Source organism: Salvelinus alpinus, chromosome 21 (assembly GCF_045679555.1).
Source record: "Salvelinus alpinus chromosome 21, SLU_Salpinus.1, whole genome shotgun sequence".
Lineage (NCBI taxonomy): Eukaryota > Metazoa > Chordata > Actinopteri > Salmoniformes > Salmonidae > Salvelinus > Salvelinus alpinus.
The window spans coordinates 15,933,466-15,952,574 of record NC_092106.1 but is presented as its reverse complement, the minus strand read 5'-3'; the positions used below and the strand labels follow the sequence as shown (position 1 = coordinate 15,952,574).

Genomic DNA, 19,109 nt, shown 5'->3' with positions numbered 1-19,109 from the left:
CCCTCTCTCTCTCTCCCACCTCAGTTCTAATGCTAGTATTGAGTAATCCTCTGGGTAGGAAGGAACAGGAAGCCAATCATTACCCTGGAACTACAGGACTCCATACGAGACTATTCATTTCTATTCTAATAGCTATTTATTTCAGATGCATCAGCATTTTGGAAGCGCACAAAGAATCTCTTCATTTGAAATTCATGCGCATGGGTAGAGAATCTGTGGAGAATGTTGTCCCACGTGCATTCATATGCATGATAAAACCTGCAAATGCTGTGTTTGGATAGTAGGGAGAGGATATTCCAGAGCGTAGCTTGAGTGGACGCGTTACTAGATATCCAACTGTTAACTCTGTGGTTAAATGAAGGAATCATTTCATTTAGCTCTTTCTGACACCCACCCCTGACACAGGAATCTCCTCTTCCATGCAGTATAAAGGCCTAAAATAGATTTTTGACATGAGCTACCGTAGAATGTCTAGGGAGGTCATATCTTGTTGTTAAGTTGAGGACGATCAGTTCTACACTACCTCTGCTGTTTAGGAGTTTCCCTGTCTTGACTAGGGGACAAAAATAGGGAAGAAATTCCCAAATTCACCAGTCGTATGCCCCGCTATTGCCCGTACTCGCATGCCTTCAGCAAGCCACAAGCTCCCTCCTTCCCTCCAACATTTCTGCTCTCCAACTCATATCCCCATCAAGAAATATTCCTTCATGTGTGAGGGAAAGATCCATGCATGCTCATTTGAAAACAACGCCTGCCTTTATAGCAGTGACTCCAGGCTGCCATTCTTTGCGTTGTTGCTCCTTTAATCTGTGTGCGTGTAGTTAGCAGTGGGCTGGTTCTTTAGAGCGCATCAAGAGAGAAAAGGCTGTCAACAGTATTTGGACAGAGAGCGAGAGAGAGATGAGGCTTTGATGAATGTGATGGTATGTGGTGGGAACTGGCTGAGAATAGGGGCTGGAATCAGATCAAACCAGACTAGATCACAGAGATATATTGGATTAGACAGCGTTCGATGGCGGCCTATTGTATGTTCTATCCAGCTCTCCAGTTGACCTACATTGCCTACATGGAGTTATTCTCTCTGAGTGGTTGCATGTTTGTATTTCTCTAATAGTGTTAATATACACTGTTTCTGCTTCTTGGTCAACTCACTCTAAAGGCTACTTCTACCCCTCACCTCTCTTCCTCTCTCACTTTTCCCTTCCCTATTTCTCTCTGTCCTTTATACATTCCTATCTCCATCTGTTATCAGGGCTTGTGGCTGCCAGGCAGGAATGTGGGCTCAGTTCAGTGTAGCAAGCACAGACAGGTTCGTGTTGTAAATGGGAGCAGGTAGCGAGTCAGGGGTGATTGTTGAGGTAGACGATACACCAGTAGGTAGAGCTGCTGGCAGGTAGCAGATACTGTAGCAGCTTTGAAGGAAGCTCTAATTCGCTCACTCGGTAGTTGAGAGCTAGAATCATTTCGCAATGGAGGACGTATATTTGCTGGACAACTGGAGAAAGGTAATTATTGGATCGCCCTACAACTACACTGTGAGATATGACAAGGGACGTGATGGCTATATCATAAGGTTACTGGGTCTCTCACATATAGTAGTTTCTTAGTATATAGAGTCATGTGAAATATAACTTTGATTGAAGTGTTTTGTTCTGATCATAGTGGTTTTTTTATGTTTGACCCTGGGCGTCGAAGGCATGGATGTCGATTAAGGCAGCCCCCCGCACCTCTCTGATTCAGATGGGTTGGGTTAAATGCGGAAGACACATTTCAGTTGAATACATTCAGCTGGATAACTGACTAGGTATCCCCCTTTCCCTGTTGTCATTTCTATAGGTAATATCAGATATTTTAGCTAATTTCTTGGCTGAGTTCTATCATGACAACAGGATAAACTTAATGATAAAGAACATTGTAATCTATGTTGTAAATCGGGATGCATCAGAAACACATTTTCCAACCCTGCACAACATTTTAGGGATGCTAATTACTCTGAGAAGACTTCCATCCAAGACACTTAAATGTACAAAGATGACTATAAATCTGGGTTGGGTAACATTGCTTGTGGTTTTCTCGACTAAATTTGCCCACAAGCCTCTAATTTCATAGATAATGGATGCATACGTGTTTTCTTAGTCTCACATACACTCACTCTCAAATCTTGTCAATTATAACACGTGTACAAATATAGGCATGAAAAAGTATGTATAGCAATCTGTTGTGGGACGACTCTGTGGAAAAGCCAAAAACCATTGAATAAGAGAGAAAGAATTTGTGGGATAAGGGGAGTGGAGGAGAGGGGTGGATGTAGTAGAGACTGATGGGAAGGCAGACAGACAGACGCAAGGCGGCTGCTATGCATTCCTCTGGATGTGTCAGGTCTCAGGGGAGATCACCCTGTGTGTGTGTGTGTGTGTGTGTGTGTGTGTGTGTGTGTGTGTGTGTGTGTGTGTGTGTGTGTGTGTGTGTGTGTGTGTGTGTGTGTGTGTGTGTGTGTGTGTGTGTGTGTGTGTGTGTGTGTGTGTGTGTGTGTGTGTGTGTGTTTGTGTGTGTGTGTGTGTGTGTGTGTGTGTGTGTGTGTGTGTGTGTGTGTGTGTGTGTGTGTGTGTTTGTGTGGGTGTTTGTGTGTTCATATGTACAGTACCAGTCATTCAAGGGTTTTTCTTTATTTTGACTATTTTCTACATTGTACAATAATAGTGATTAGATCAAAACTATGAAATAACACATATGGAATCATGTAGTAACCAAAAAAGTGTTGAAAAAATATCAAAGTATATTTTTGATTCTTCAAAGTAGCCACCCTTTGCACACTCTTGACATTCTCTCAACCAGCTTCACCTGGAATGCTTTTCCAACTGTCTTGATGGAGTTCCCACATATGCTGAGCACTAGTTGGCTAACTTTCCTTCATACTGTGTTCCAACTCATCCCAAACCATCTCAATTGGGTTGAGGTTGGGTGATTGTGGAGACCAGGTCATCTGATGCAGCGCTCCATCACTCTCCTGCTTGGTCAAATAGCCCTTACACAGCCAGGAGGTGTGTTGGGTCATTGTCCTGTTGAAAAGCAAATAATAGTCCCACTAAGTGCAAACCAGATGGGATGGCGTATCGCTGCAGAATGCTGTGGTAGCCATGCTGGTTAAATGTGCCTTGAATTCTAAATAAATCACAGATAGTGTCACCAGCAAAGCACCCCCAAACCATCACACCGAAATTTTCCGGATTGACTGACCTTCATGTCTTATAGCAATGATGGACTGTCGTTTCTCTTTGCTTATTTCAGCTGTTCTTGCCATAATATGGACTTGGTATTTTACCAAATATGGCTATCTTCTGTGTGCTACCCCTACCCTTGTCACAGGACAACTGATTGGCTCAAACTCAGTAAGACATTCCACAAAAGCACACCTGTTAATTGAAATGCACTCCAGGTGACTACCTCATGAAGCTGGTTGAGATAATGCCAAGAGCGTGCAAAGCTGTCATCAAAGCAAAGGGTGGCTACTTTGAAGAATCTCAAGCATCATTCGTTTAGAACTTTTTGGGTTACTTCGTGATTCCATATGTGTTATTTCATAGTTTTGATGTCTTCACTATTATTATACAATGTAGAAAATAGTAACAATAAAGAAACACCCTGAAATGAGTAGGTGTGTCCAAACTTTTGACTGGTACTGTATGTGTGTGTTGGCTGAGTTCTGTAACAGGGGACATCAGCATTATTTGTACGTAAACGTTGTCTGTCTCCCTGTGTGGTGTGTGTTCTCATCTAATGAATCACATTACTGACTCATCCTGGCTGAGAGGGGCTGAAGGGGGAAACCCAAATCAGCTGTGTCTGTCTTTCTCTAAGAGTACTCATTGATCACTTGTAAGGTCTGACTTTTCACAGTCCCATTGGTCATGCCTAGTTAAACACTCTGGACCATTGTCTTTCACTTGCAATGTATAGAACCTTGTGAATGACCGTGCATGTACAGTATAAACGCCACATGAGACGAGACTAAAGACAGAGACACAAAGAGTAGATTAAGTGTTCATGTTGCCTTTTGTAAACAGCAGGAGTCAGTAACGGCAGAAGCCATTTGAATCCTTCAGAATCCTTTCATCTCTGTTAGTCTCCTTTGTTAGATGATCCTCACACAGGTGTGTCATGTTTTGTTCCATAGGATCTTCATGTGTCAGAGGGCATGATCGACAACGCAGTGGATATGGACAGTCTGAACAGGAACTTGCCTGAATGCGGATGGCAGACCCATAAGGTGTTACAGGTGAGGTGTGTGTGTGCTAGTGTGTGTGTGTGTGTATGGGTGTATATATACTGAGTATACAAAACATTAAGAACACCTGCCCTTTCCATGACATAGACTGACCAGGTGAAAGCTATGATACCTTATTGATGTCACTTGTTAAATCCACTTCAATCAGGGGAGGTGAGGAGACCGGTTAAGTAAGGATTAAGCGTTGAGACAATTGAGAAATGGATTGTGTATGTGTGCCATTCAGAGGGTGAATGGGAAAGACAAAATACTTAAGTGCCTTGTAACGGGGTATGGTAGTAGGTGCTAGGCATACCGGTTTGTGTCAAGAACTGCAACGCTGCTGGGTTTTTCACACTCAACAGTTTCCTGTGTGTATCAAGAATGGTTCACCACCCAAAGGAACATCGAGCGAACTTGACACAACTGCGGGAGGCATTGCAGTCAACATGGGCCAACATCCCTGTGGAACGCTTTTGACACCTTGTAGAGTCCATGCCCTGAGTAATTGACGCTGTTTTGAGGGCAAAAGAGGGGGTGCAACTCAATATTAGGAAGGTGCTCCTATACTGTTTTGTATACTCAGTGTGTGTGTGTGTGTATGCTGCAGTCTCATCTCTCTAACCACAACCTTCCCTTCACTACCACTCTGTGAGGAGTGTTCTCTTAATGGGGAGGGGCACTTGGACTGTGAGGCCATTGTGTGAGCGATACTAAAAACTTGGCAAGTGACGTTGGAAACAAAACGAAATCCTGACTGTCATCGTACTATGTAATTTGGTTTTATTTTTCCAATGTCAAACCATACCCGCGGCATTTTCTCCTCTTCTCTCGATAACCGTGTCCACTGATGTGACATGTCAAGGCTCCCTGAAGACTAACTAGATAAGAGACAAATGGTTCTGTAACAACAAGCTGCCTCTGTACCCACCTGTGGTTAGTATGGCTCTGTGTTGCTGAGTCCTGGGTTCAAATACTATTTAAAATATCCATCTGGGACTCCAGGCAGTGCTTGACTTGGACTGAAATACAGTGTCAGTACTCATTGTGGGTGTCAGTACCATTTATATTTAGGTGCAGGAACGCCTAAATAATTTTGAGCTAATCTATAGGAGGTGCGAGAGAGAGAGAGATGGAGCAGAGGGGCAGGGGGATAGGCTAAGAGCAGTAGACAGAGGTTCAGAGCTCTGGAGTGCCACAGGGGAGCAGTAGCACACAGGAAACTGCAGCTGGGTGACACTAACACAGTAGCAGTAGCCTATACTGACATGCAGGAGAGAGACAATGATTAAACCAGCATAAGATCAAAGTGAGAAATATCAAAGAGAGGCTGAAAGAAGAGACTGAACTTGTTACAGTAGGCCTTTGCCCTATCAAGCAGGAAGCACTTGGATGCTCTTCAGAGAGGTCTTAGTAAGGTTTAATGAGGATATATTGGGGTTGTGTTCAGTAAGGCACACTGTAGCAAAACAAATTGGCAATGGTAAATGAAAATCTTTATTTCTATTGGACAGGTTTAGGTAGCATCTCTGTTTCACTCCATTTCAAAACGTTTTGTCCCTACTGAACACCATCCTGATGACAGACAAAGAGACCCTGTAGCATTTCAACATTTCATCACCACCACCTGCTACAAAATGGTGGCATGGTGATTAGGCCTATCACTAGTCCAAAATGTAATTGCACTACCCCTCAAAGCACTCATGGGCCCTCATATACTACATCTAGTCACTACTGCTAGATGGCCTTTGCCTTAAAGCTATTATCATCTATCTCCCCAATCCTCTTCGCCCGGGCCCAGCTTTAGCAGATCGATCTAATTGAAAGTAGATCATCCTATTTGGACAGCCATGGGTTGCCACCCAAAGGAGAGGCTGACTTCATGATCTGTCGTAACGCTGCTTGGTGTGCAGATGGGTTGATTGTAAAACAGGTGAACGAGAAAGATTATCATCAAGGATATACAACAGACTCAAAGTGGCATGCCATACATTGGGCTAATGATCATTGGGTTCAACCATTTTACTCCCTCTAGTCTTCTACAGTACAATGTTAGAGTAGCCTAGGCATCAAATTAATAAATTTTGACTACAAATGTAATGCAAACCCCACGTGTGCAATACATTCAGAGAGATGCTATGCTGATGATGACGAAGAGGTTCTTCACAGCTTAGCTCATAATGTATGTCTTCCAGGAGGTAATGTCTCTTAATTGCAGTGCTTCAGTGGTTTCCAGCGAGTGCTGTTACCATGACAACTTTTCCTTCTCCCAAAGCCCCATGCTGGTGTTTTTGCTCTGCGGGCATAACTAGGCTCCCTCACAGCTCACACTCTCTCTGTATAAAGCGATATGTAAACAGCACCAGCAGTCAGCTAGAGCAATGCCACCACACAGAGAAGACATTCATACAGGCTTGATGTCCCTGGGCTATGAAATGAACCGTAATGTAGGCCTGTGATCCAGTGTAGCTGCTAAAACAGCGCTAAAACATATTGTTCTCATGAATAGAGAAGGAATGAAAGGGATCATTCTGAATAGCCAACACAGTCATATAATATATATATTTTTTATTTCACCTTTATTTAACCAGGTAGGCTAGTTGAGAACAAGTTCTTATTTGCAACTGCGACCTGGCCATGGTAAAGCAATGCAATTCAACACATACAACAACACAGAGTTACACATGGAATAAACAAAACATACAGTCAATAATACAGTAGAACAGAGAAAACAAAAAGTCTATATACAGTGAGTGCAAATGAGGTAAGACAAGGGAGTTAAGGCAATAAATAAGCCATGGTGGCGAAGTAACTACAAATATAAACACTGGAATGGTAGATGTGCAGAAGATGAATGTGCAAGTAGAGATACTTGGGTGCAAAGGCGCAAGATAAATAAATAAATACAGTATGGTAATGAGGTAGGTAGATAGATGGGCTGTTTACGGATGGGCTATGTACAGGTGCAGTGATCTGTGAGCTGCTCTGACAGATGGTGCTTAAAGCTAGTGAGGGAGATATGAGTCTCCAGCTTCAGAGATTTTTGCAGTTCGTTCCAGTCATTGGCAGCAGAGAACTGGAAGGAAAGACGACCAACGGAGGAATTGGCTTTGGGGGTGACCAGTGAGATATACCTGCTGGAGCGCGTTCTACGAGTGGGTGCTGCTATGGTGACCAGTGAGCTGAGATAAGGTGGGGCTTTACCTAGCAGAGACTTGTAGATGACCTGTAGCCAGTGGGTTTGGCGACGAGTATGAAGCAAGGGCCAACCAACGAGAGCGTACAGGTCGCAATGGTGGGTAGTGTATGGGGCTTTGGTGACAAAACGAATGGCACTGTGATAGACTGCATCCAGTTTGTTGAGTAGAGTGTTGGAGGCTATTTTATAGATGATATCACCGAAGTCGAGGATCGGTAGGATGGTCAGTTGGTCGAGGGTATGTTTGGCAGCATGAGTGAAGGATGCTTTGTTGCGATATAGGAAGCCGATTCTAGATTTAATTTTGGATTGGAGATGCTTAATGTGAGTCTGGAAGGAGAGTTTACAATCTAACCAGACACCTAGGTATTTGTAGTTGTCCACATATTCTAAGTCAGAGCCGTCCAGAGTAGTGATGCTGGACGGGCGAGCAGGTGCGGGCAGTGATCGGTTGAATAGCATGCATTTAGTTTTACTTGCGTTTAAGAGCAGTTGGAGGCCACGGAAGGAGAGTTGTATGGCATTGAAGCTCGTCTGGAGGTTAGTTAACACATTGTCCAAAGAGGGGCCAGAAGTATACAGAATGGTGTCGTCTGCGTAGAGGTGTATCAGAGAATCACCAGCAGCAAGAGCAACATCATTGATGTGTACAGAGAAGAGAGTCGCCCCAAGGATTGAACCCTGTGGCACCCCTATAGAAACTGCCAGAGGTCCGGACAACAGGCCCTCCGATTTGACACACTGAAGTCTATCAGAGAAGTAGTTGGTAAACCAGGCGAGGCAATCATTTGAGAAACCAAGGCTGTCGAGTCTGCCAATAAGAATGTGGTGATTGACAGAGTCGAAAGCCTTGGCCAGGTCGATGAATACGGCTGCACAGTAATGTCTCTTATCGATGGCGGTTATGATGTCGTTTAGGACCTTGAGCGTGGCTGAGGTGCACCTGTGACCAGCTCTGAAACCAGATTGCATACCGGAGAAGGTACGGTGTGATTCTAAATGGTCGGTAATCTGTTTGTTAATTTGGCTTTCGAAGACCTTAGAAAGACAAGGTAGGATAGATATAGGTCTGTAGCAGTTTGGGTCTAGAGTGTCACCGAGGCAGCTTTCCAATCTTTGGGAATCTCAGACAATACGAAAGAGAGGTTGAACAGGCTAGTAATAGGGGTTGCAACAATTTTGGCAGATAATTTTAGAAAGAGAGGGTCCAGATTGTCTAGCCTGGCTGATTTGTAAGGGTCCAGATTTTTCAGCTCTTTCAGAACATCAGCTATCTGGATTTGGGTGAAGGAGAAATGGTGGGGGCTTTGGCGGGTTGCTGTGGAGGGTGCCGGGCAGTTGACCGGGGTAGGGGTAGCCAGGTGGAAAGCATGGCCAGCCGTAGAGTGCTTATTGAAATTCTCATTATAGTGGATTTATTGGTGGTGACAGTGTTTCCTAGCCTCAGAACAGTGAGAGGAGGTGCTCTTATTCTCCATGGACTTTACAGTATCCCAGAACTTTTTTGAGTTAGTACTACAGGATGCAAATTTCTGTTTGAAAAAGCTAGCCTTAGCTTTCCTAACTGCCTGTGTATATTTGTTCCTAACTTCCCTGAAAAGTTGCATATCACGGGGGCTATTCGATGCTAATGCAGAACGCCACAGGATGTTTTTGTGCTGGTCAAGGGCAGACAGGTCTGGAGTGAACCAAGGACTATATCTATTCCTAGTTCTACATTTTTTGAATGGGGCATGCTTATTTAAGATGGTGAGGAAGGCACTTTTAAAGAATAGCCAGGCATCATCTACTGCCGGGATGAGGTCAATGTCATTCCCGGATACCCCGGCCAGGTCGATTAGAAAGGCCTGCTCGCAGAAGTGTTTTAGGGAGCTTTTGACAGTGATGACGGGTGGTCGTTTGGTCGCAGAACCATTACGGATGCAGGCAATGAGGCAGTGATCGCTGAGATATTGATTGAAAACAGCAGAGGTGTATTTGGAGGGTGAGTTAGTTAGGATGACATCTATGAGGGTGCCCATGTTTATGGATTTGGAGTTGTACCTGGTGGGTTCATTGATCATTTGTGTGAGATTGAGGGCATCAAGCTTAGATTGTAGGATGGCCGGGGTGTTAAGCATGTCCCAGTTTAGGTCACCTAGTAGCACAAGCTCAGAAGATAGATGGGGGCAATCAATTCACATATGGTATCGAGGGGACAGCTGGGGGCAGAGGGAGGTCTATAGCAAGCGGCAACAGTGAGAGACTTGTTTCTGGAAAGGTGAATTTTTAGAAGTAGAAGCTCGAATTGTTTGGGTACAGACTTGGATAGTAATACAGAACTCTGCAGGCTATCTCTGCAGTAGATTGCAACACCGCCCCCTTTGGCAGTTCTATCTTGGTGGAAAATGTTATAGTTAGCGATGGAGATTTCATGGTTTTTGGTGGTTTTCCTAAGCCAGGATTCAGACACGGTTAAGAAATCAGTGTTGGCAGAGTGTGCTAAAGGTGTGAGTAAAACAAACGTAGGGAGTAGGCTTCTAATGTTAACATGCATGAAACCAAGGCTTTTACGGTTACAGAAGTCAACAAATGAGAGCACCTGGGGAGTGGGAGTGGAGATAGTCACTGCAGAGAGAGTGTGTAGCCAAGTGAACATATGGGTCCAGTGAGTGGTTGGGCTGACTCGGGACACAGCGATTCAGACAGTTAGCAGGCCGATGCTAACAAGCTAACAGTTAGTAGGCCGGGGCTAAACAAGCTAGCAGTTAGCAGACCGGGGCTAAACAAGCTAGCAGTTAGCAGACCGGGGCTGGCAAGCTAGCAGTTAGCAGACCGGGTTAGCAAGCAAGCAGTTAGCAGGGGCTAGCAGTAGCAGACCGGGGCAGGCAAGCTAGTAGTTAGCAGACCGGGGCAAGAAAGCGAGCAGTTAGCAGGGGCTAACAGTTAGCAGACCGGGGCAGGCAAGCCAGCAGTTAGCAGTTAGCAGATGGGAGTAAGTCTGTTTTTGCCTCTTCGTGCGGTGACGTCGATGGACCAGTCGTGGATTAGTAGGGTTCCAAGTAGCTCTAGGTAGCTAGCAGGCCTAGCAGGTTAGCAGAATGGACCTTCAGCGGGCGTCGCGCCTGAGGGGCCTGTTGGAAACCTCGGGCAGATTATGTCGGTATTCCAGTCGTAGAGGATCGGCGGGGTTCCCTGCCCCGTACCGGCAGTAGAAGGAGTCCGGATATTGTAGCCCAGGAGTGGGCTTCGGTGGTAGCACAGGAGCCCTGGCCGGGCTAGCTTCAGGCTAATTGGTGCTTGCTCCGGGATGGAAAGCTAGCCAGGAGTGGTCACCCGGGATTGCAGTTAGCTAGTTGCGAAGATCCAGATGAAAATGTTCAGAGTTTGCGGTAGGAATCCGGGTATATGGAGAGAAATAGGTCCGTTATGCTCTGGTTTGAGTCACGTTGTTCGAACTGGCGAGAGCTTCCGAGCTAAAGGTTAGCTGATGACCGCTAGCAATGGTTTGCTGACTGATAGCTGGTAGGTAGTTAGCTGGCTATAGAAATACTTAAGAAAAAAGCAGATCCACGCCACATTGGGTGAGGCGGGTTGCAGGAGAGTATTTAGAAGTTGAGGTTTAGGAAAATATTTTAAAAGATATACAAAGAAAAAGATGTAAAAAGATATATACAAGGGACAGGCCAAAGACGTCTGACTGCTACGCCATCTTGGTTTCGAGGGGTTATGTACTGGCTGTTTGTCTGGATTGTGAACATGTATTGTGTGACTATCTTTTGCAGTGAAAGGGAGCATCCATCCATTTGGGGTGCATTAATGGTTAGTCAAAAGGCCAACTGTAGCTTGAGGGTAGTTGTCTAAAGGTCTATTCTCTACCCCTTTTAGCTTTTCCAAAACATTTGATGATATTAAGTCTGCTTCCAATCATTCACTTATACTGCCATATGAGGCCAAATGGAGCTAATACACTGATAATTGAGTATGTGACCTTTCTGTTCGTAGAGCACGCCAGTGGATCTGTTTGAGAGCGGCAAGGCGCTGAAGGTCCAGGCAGAGCGCCCCCATCTGGTCAGTCTGGGCAGTGGCCGTCTCAGTACGGCCATCACACTGCTGCCCCTTCCCGAAGGTGAGCTAATATATCTTCTATCCAAATGTCAATAGTGAAATGTAAAGGAATGTAGATAGGTGAGGTGTAAGAATTTGGTTGGTCCTTACACCGCTTTTGCTCTTTCATATGTGTGCTTTTGAACAGTGAGGATTTGCATGCACACACACACAATGGAGCACAGAATACAGGAACATGCACATGCTCACACATCAGCCCCAGGAGCATAAAACTGACAGTGGCATGTCCTTCACCCTGCAGTGTTCACTTCAATATCACTAGAACCTCTATTGGCTATACCCCAGCCAGAAACACACACACACACACACACACACACACACACACACACACACACACACACACACACACACACACACACACACACACACACACACACACACACACACACACACACACACACACACACACACACACACACACACACACACACGCACCTCAGTCCCAGCAGGATTGAATGTGCTGTGCTCTGACCCGGCTGTCATCTCTCTTTCGGAGTCGGACCATATGACAGCAGGAGTGAGGGCACGGCACTCTGATAGCACTCACCATAATCATCAACCCATCGGTGAAATTGCCACGGGGCAAAACAGGTCGATTCGTCCCCCCTAGAAGTCGGTGGAGCCCCCCAGATATCATATGAACATGTCATGAGCAATGGCAAAATGTGTAGAATTGCGAAAAATTGTCTAATTCCTCCTCCTTATTAATTTTCAAACAGAAATGGGGTGTGCCTTTGGTGGTTCATCGATGTGTCATTCTAGTCATGCACACCGCACCGACGTAGCTAGGTTGTTAGCTAAACTAGGCACTTGTAGCTAACCAGTAACTCCTCCAGTATGTGTTGAGGTCATTTCACAGGATTTGTTTTTAAACGGAAGAAGTAGAGATCGGTAAGAAATGGCACTTCTGTAGCCAAATATCCTATTCATCCATTAAATTTTTTTTTTTGCATTAAATGACCTGGTATGATGGTACATTGATCAGTTGTACAGTTTAAAGCTTTTATTTTTGCGTTTTTGCCCAGTCAACCTTTAAAGTAACTGTCCAGTGTTTCCAGAATTCTATGAAATATGACCTATAATTATGTTTTCCTTCCAAAAATGTTTAATTAGTTATGTTAAAAAAATCAGCTTTTCTGCATTGGAATGGTGTGGGCATTCCCCAACAACCCCAAAAAATGTGAGTATCCCGCTGATTAGCCAGATCATCCTCCTCAGGAGGATGACATCTTCTATGAGGAAATGGCAAGCATTTTTGAAATGGTCTGTTTGAGATAAAAGTTTGACGTGGTGTTTTTTAAGTGTTTTTTCTCCAATTTATGCTTTGGCCACAAATACGAGTATAGGATGAGTTAACAACATTATTTGGGTATGAGTTAACAGAATAGGAACTTTTAAAAGTAAGACTTTCACTGGCCAGTCGTGGCTGCCCAGTGAGCACGGGCTAACTAATATGCACAGGGGTCCATTGTTGCAAGGCTCCGTCGGCCCCATAGTGACAAATGACTACATGGCTACGTTTGCATCAACTATGGGTAGCTACCATAAGAGTTTGGACTTCTGTTAACGTTAAAAAGAAGGAAGTACACAGTGTCCTTCGCCCCGATCCCAGAAGTAGCTAGTTCTAGTTTTCCGGTTGTTGACAAACAGTTTTCTATAACAGCTTGCTTAGCTTTAAAGAAGTCATTCGTCACTATGGAACCCGTGCGAATTGGGTGGCATGATCACGGGCTACCCAATTCGCACGGGGTCCATTGTTAGCAAAGACATCATGTCGTAACGTTAACAGAAGTCCAAACTCTAGCGATAGCTACCCATGGTTGACGCTAACATAGCCACCTAGAGCAATGTAGCTATCAAAACAACGTCATTCGTCACTATGGGGCCGACGGGACCTTGCTAACAATGGACCCAGTGCATATTGGGTCGCCCGTGCTCATTGGGTAGCCACACAGTTACTTTAAAACTGCAACATTTTCTCTCAGCCTCATGGCAACATGTGTAGAATAGCATTACAAAACTGCAACATTTTCTCTCAGCCTCATGGCAAAATGGGTTGAAATGCAGGTTAGCCGTTTTTCCTAAAACAAATTTGTTTACCCCAAAATTATTTGGGGGGGAAGGCCTTCCAATTATCTTTCCACTTATACTGTGTACTCAAAATACCCCTACATATACCCCTCAAAATACCAAAGAGAGGCATAATAAGTAATGTCAAACTGTCTAGAATTGCAGGAAATGTGTTTTAATCTTTATTTATTTAATTGACCCCATGGACCCTCTGTCTACTATTCGTACCCCCCAATTTCTACACCATAATTTGGCCCTGATCTCAACCCCCACCACCCCCCCTGCCTAACACTGCTTTACTACCCTCTCCCTACCTCCTGCACTGTCCACCACCCCCCCTGCCTAACACTGCTTTACTATCCTCTCCCCACCTCCTGCACTGTCCACCACCCCCCCTGCCTAACACTGCTTTACTACCCTCTCCCTACCTCCTGCACTGTCCACCACCCCTCCCTAACACCGCTTTACTACCCTCTCCCCACCTCCTGCACTGTCCACCACCCCTGCCTAACACTGCTTTACTACCCTCTCCCCACCTCCTGCACTGTCCACCACCCCTCCCTAACACTGCTTTACTACCCTCTCCCTACCTCCTGCATTGTCCACCACCCCTCCCTAACACCGCTTTACTATCCTCTCCCTACCTCCTGCACTGTCCACCACCCCTCCCTAACACTGCTTTACTACCCTCTCCCTACCTCCTGCACTGTCCACCACCCCTCCCTAACACCGCTTTACTACCCTCTCCCTACCTCCTGCACTGTCCACCACCCCTGCCTAACACTGCTTTACTACCCTCTCCCTACCTCCTGCACTGTCCACCACCCCTCCCTAACACTGCTTTACTATCCTCTCCCCACCTCCTGCACTGTCCACCACCCTTCCCTAACACCGCTTTACTACCCTCTCCCTACCTCCTGCACTGTCCACAACCCCTCCCTAACACCGCTTTACTATCCTCTCCCTACCTCCTGCACTGTCCACCACCCCTCCCTAACACTGCTTTACTATCCTCTCCCCACCTCCTGCACTGTCCACCACCCTTCCCTAACACCGCTTTACTACCCTCTCCCTACCTCCTGCACTGTCCACAACCCCTCCCTAACACCGCTTTACTATCCTCTCCCTACCTCCTGCACTGTCCACCACCCCTCCCTAACACTGCTTTACTACCCTCTCCCTACCTCCTGCACTGTCCACCACCCCTCCCTAACACCGCTTTACTATCCTCTCCCCACCTCCTGCACTGTCCACCACCCCTCCCTAACACCGCTTTACTACCCTCTCCCCACCTCCTGCACTGTCCACCACCCATCCCAAATGACACCCTATATAATGGCAGCTTATTCCCTATGGGCCTTGGTCAAAAGTAGTGCACTATATAGGAAATAAGGTGCTATTTGGGAGGCAGCCTTGGTCCAGAGGGGAGAGGATGAGAATGCGTGTTGCACTGTGATGTGACATTCCACTGGGTTTTCTCCTCTTATCTGGAGCCCCAGTAGAGATGAGGCTGGACAGGGTCACTGTTGGGCAGAGGGAGGGGGTTGTGAAGGGAGGAATGGGATTTAGTTACAAAGCATTTCTGTTTTTTAGCGTGTCTGCCTAATTTAATGCATGACTGCTGGATATGACATTGACTCCCGCCATGAGTTACAAAGACTTGTCCAATGGACTATATCAGAATAAAACAAGATTACGTTATCATTCACTTATTTTGAAGGTTTCACTTCTCTTGTAAGTTATTCTGTCACTTAATAAATAGGTAACTTTGTCATTATACAGTAACAACATGGACGTTGTACACAGTAAGTAAAACACTGTAGATAAAAGTCAATTTACAGCCACTAACAGCCAGTCAACATACTGTCACATTCTTCTCTTGGCAACATAGTTTGATAAGAGACTGCTTCTATGAACATTGAGGGATCATTCTAGCCTGGTAGTCAAATATTTTAGTGCTTCTTTAGCCGTCTTTTTTATTTTAACAGACAGATCAGGCTACCACCAGGCTAGAATCCCTCAATTCCAGTCTTCATCTTTTGCACATACTCTTCTGGGTATTGCTCCTACAGGTAGGACCACGTTGGGACATGGGGCGATGGACATCAGCATCCAGGGCCCAGGAGTTGCTGCCCAGCACTGCTACATAGAGAACCGGGCAGGGATCATCACTCTCCACCCCTGTGGGAACCAGTGTGCCATAGACGGGCTTCCTGTCACCAAACCGGTCCGCCTGTCACAAGGTATGACTCCTTACAAACAAACTGACTTGTGGAAATAAACCTCAATTGTAAGGAGTCTGTTTCTGCATACCTATAACTCTTATTGTGATCAATTATAGTATCACATTCAACATAGAATAATGACGTACAGCAACAGATGCACATACTGTTTCAAGATGATTTGGCCATTGAGAGGAACTCAATTAGAATCCTGGACTAACCAATGCACATGTATACAATTAATGCCAAAGATCGATGCCTATTTGCTAACTGTGTAACCAGCACTTACAAACCCCAAATCGATTAAGATGGGAGTATTAGAGTCAAGAAATCCATTCAGTAAATGCAAATGTGTGCTTTTTCTAAACACATCGATTGAGAAATAACCACACGTTCCTGTGGGACTGTAGTGAATTATTTGTTACCACAGTAAACTTGACTGTGCTCTCAAGCACACTGCAATATTACAACATGGCTGGAAGGAAGCATATTGATTTTCAATACATCACATTCTTTCACCAGGATGTCTGAATTTATGCTACGAGAGCAACAGGAAATAAAGCAACAGGCCCTCCCCCTGGGAGAGTATCTATGACATTAGTCATAGTACTTACCGTTTCTCAACGGCTTCTTGGCTCCATAGGATCACAGGAACTTGATAGTCATAAACTAAAAAACAGTAACGAGAGAGGTAACGGTTGGAGGCTAATGATGACACTGCCTGTCTCCTGGCATCCCCCATCCTGGATTTTCTTGTAAATCCGAGCAGGGACATTGCTATTTTTATTCCACCCCTCTTACACCAACAGATCCCCAGGGGTAAAAGGTCAAATAATGATTTTTGAGGGAATCATGGATATATGTATATTTTTTGGTACAAAAAATGAATTGTACTGGTGAAGAATAACTTCAAGACCAACGTGGTGTCATTGATTGTGCTGACTCAAGATCTGTGTAATAATATGTAGAGATGAGTTAGTTGATACCTTTGACACTGTAGCGGTCATATTATGTAACAAGCATCAGTGAAAAGTTGGAATTGCTACTGTCATTCAAGATGCAGAAGTTCCTTGGTTTTTCTGGGTGAGTGGTAAGCTATTGAAAAGAATAGACTGAATCCAGACTTGAACATTGTGGTGATATTAAATTTTCATCTCAGAAGGTACAGCATATACCTTGTTCTCTGATGTATAGCACAGAGCAGTGGTCCTGTGAAGAGAGTACGAGACATATTGAGGTCTTTGTTTAAAGCTGAGTGTATGATGTTAACATGTGAACTACAAATCCATTGAACCCTTCCTCATAATAACCTGGTAGTCAGTCAGTCAAACAGACTCAGGAGATACTAAACTAATACTGGAGGAAATGGGTGAGGTTGATTCAGATGACAGAGATTTGGGATTGCACATAGAAGCTCTGACCCAGGGTTAGTGCTCGTCTCACCCCGCCCCACCGAGCCCCCCTCCCACCACACCAAACCTTTTTTTCTTTCTCTCTGGGGTGGATATTAGTTTGAGCCTGTGTGGAAACAGCTGTTCAACTTCGACCATCTCTCCTGCTGCAAGGAGCCCCGGCAAAACAAACGTGCGGGTGTAGTCCACTGCTATAGTGACTGACTGATAAATAGGACATTGCGCGAGGCTGCGTTGGAAGGAGCAATATACAACGAATTGTAACGCAGCATATTTCACTGAAATGGATTGTATGCCTACAGTACGCGTTGGATGAACCAACTGTTCTACTGGCTGCACTACAAGGCAGGTGGACAGCGTATTTTGTGAAAACATAACGTAGCCTATGTGAGTAGCCTGTGGAAGAATACTGACAAATATTACCATAACAAAGGAGTAGTCAGGACAAGCCCGCCTTGCCGCTCTCTTCTTCAACAATCATTTTCCATTCAGGAAAAACACGTGGCTGTTTTTAAAGGAGCAGCTGCGATGTTAACAGCAGAGGGCAAGAGGACTTTCATTTGGATTTAAAGTAAGTGTTATAGTCAGAATTAAAGGTAATGTCTATGTTGTATAGTATTGCAGCTGTGTGAATTTATTGTATTTACCAACTTTTTGCAATTGGTTAATAATCAGTTGTGGCCCACAAACCGAAAGCGAGTCGCTAGATTCGTTTCAGTAGATGGGTGATGTACAGTACGTATACCATTGTAACATTCAAATGAAACATTGTAACGTTACCCTAATCTCGAAAGTAGACATTGTCTCCTTTATTGATATCATAAAAAAAGATAATACACCTGCACCAGTAAAATAACATTGACCCGTTGTATTAATATTGACAGCAAAACATATACAAGGATAAAATCTCTAGCCAAATCCTCCGCTATGACAGGGCAGTGATCTCTTTTCATTTTGGCATGGTCACCAGGTGCCTGTATACTGTTACATTTCTATTCCTGGTCCATGAGACCTAAGCATACTGTTAACCCTGTCTAGAATCTAGACGCAATCTATTCTCATATTAGCAAGCCTACTCAAAACTCCCCCCATTGCATTGACCCCATTGCATTGACCCCATTGCATGCATAAAGAAACAGGAGGTGCACCACCTCTGCAAACAAGCATCAGGCTGCCCTAAAATTCACTCCTTGTTTACAGCTCGGTGAGCCACATATCCTGCTGCTCATGCTTGGTTGAACCTGGACTCCTCTGTCTGTGAGGCCACATCCACAGAGCATTGATAGAGAAATAACCCATAGCCATCTGTTTCACTGACTTGACCAGCAGGAGTATTTATTGTCTTATGTTGTTCTGGCAAAAGGAGGTGAGGGAGGGAGTGCGAACAGTGCACATCTGTTACTAGACCCCCTGACACCTCATTATGCCACTCACAGGAGATGGCAGATAGTTTCAGGATATTGTATCTGGGATAAATGTTATGGAATAGATTTCTCAATTATGAAAGTATATGAAGAGGGAACCTGAAATCAGTATCAATGGTGTCAAATGCCACATTATATACTGTAAGTGGTTGACTGTCTCAAATTAAGTGGATTGTATCTTACCAAAATACTTGACTGTCACCATCATTAATTTTATTCATCACAAGCTTAAAATGTCTCATCGGGTGTTGCTGTATAGGATACCTATACCCTCTTTAGAAAGTAGGCAGACATCATAGTTATGACATGTATTGATATACCAACTCAGTTATGTTGGATATGCCAACTTCGTTATGTTGGTGAAAATAGAATGGTCATATGAGAACTTCCACTGCTTTCCTGTGTATCTCC

At 44.7% G+C, this 19,109-nt stretch overlaps 1 protein-coding gene across 20 annotated transcripts in view; it reads left to right on the top strand.

Annotated features, from left to right (window-relative positions):
• LOC139548583 (pleckstrin homology-like domain family B member 1) overlaps nucleotides 1–19,109 on the top strand; it is a 110,648-nt gene that overhangs the window by 22,993 nt on the left and 68,546 nt on the right. For 3 of the 20 annotated variants that reach the window (XM_071358344.1, XM_071358352.1, XM_071358354.1), the window contains exons 1-4: nucleotides 943–1,505; nucleotides 4,175–4,276; nucleotides 11,448–11,571; nucleotides 15,713–15,883. In XM_071358344.1, coding sequence (XP_071214445.1) covers nucleotides 1,470–1,505; nucleotides 4,175–4,276; nucleotides 11,448–11,571; nucleotides 15,713–15,883 — 433 coding nt within the window. In that variant the 5' untranslated portion in view covers nucleotides 943–1,469. Of the gene's footprint in view, nucleotides 1–942; nucleotides 1,506–4,174; nucleotides 4,277–11,447; nucleotides 11,572–15,712; nucleotides 15,884–17,368; nucleotides 17,846–19,109 lie in introns of those variants that run through there. The other 17 variants (XM_071358347.1, XM_071358360.1, XM_071358349.1 and 14 more) reach the window with 11 other exon arrangements.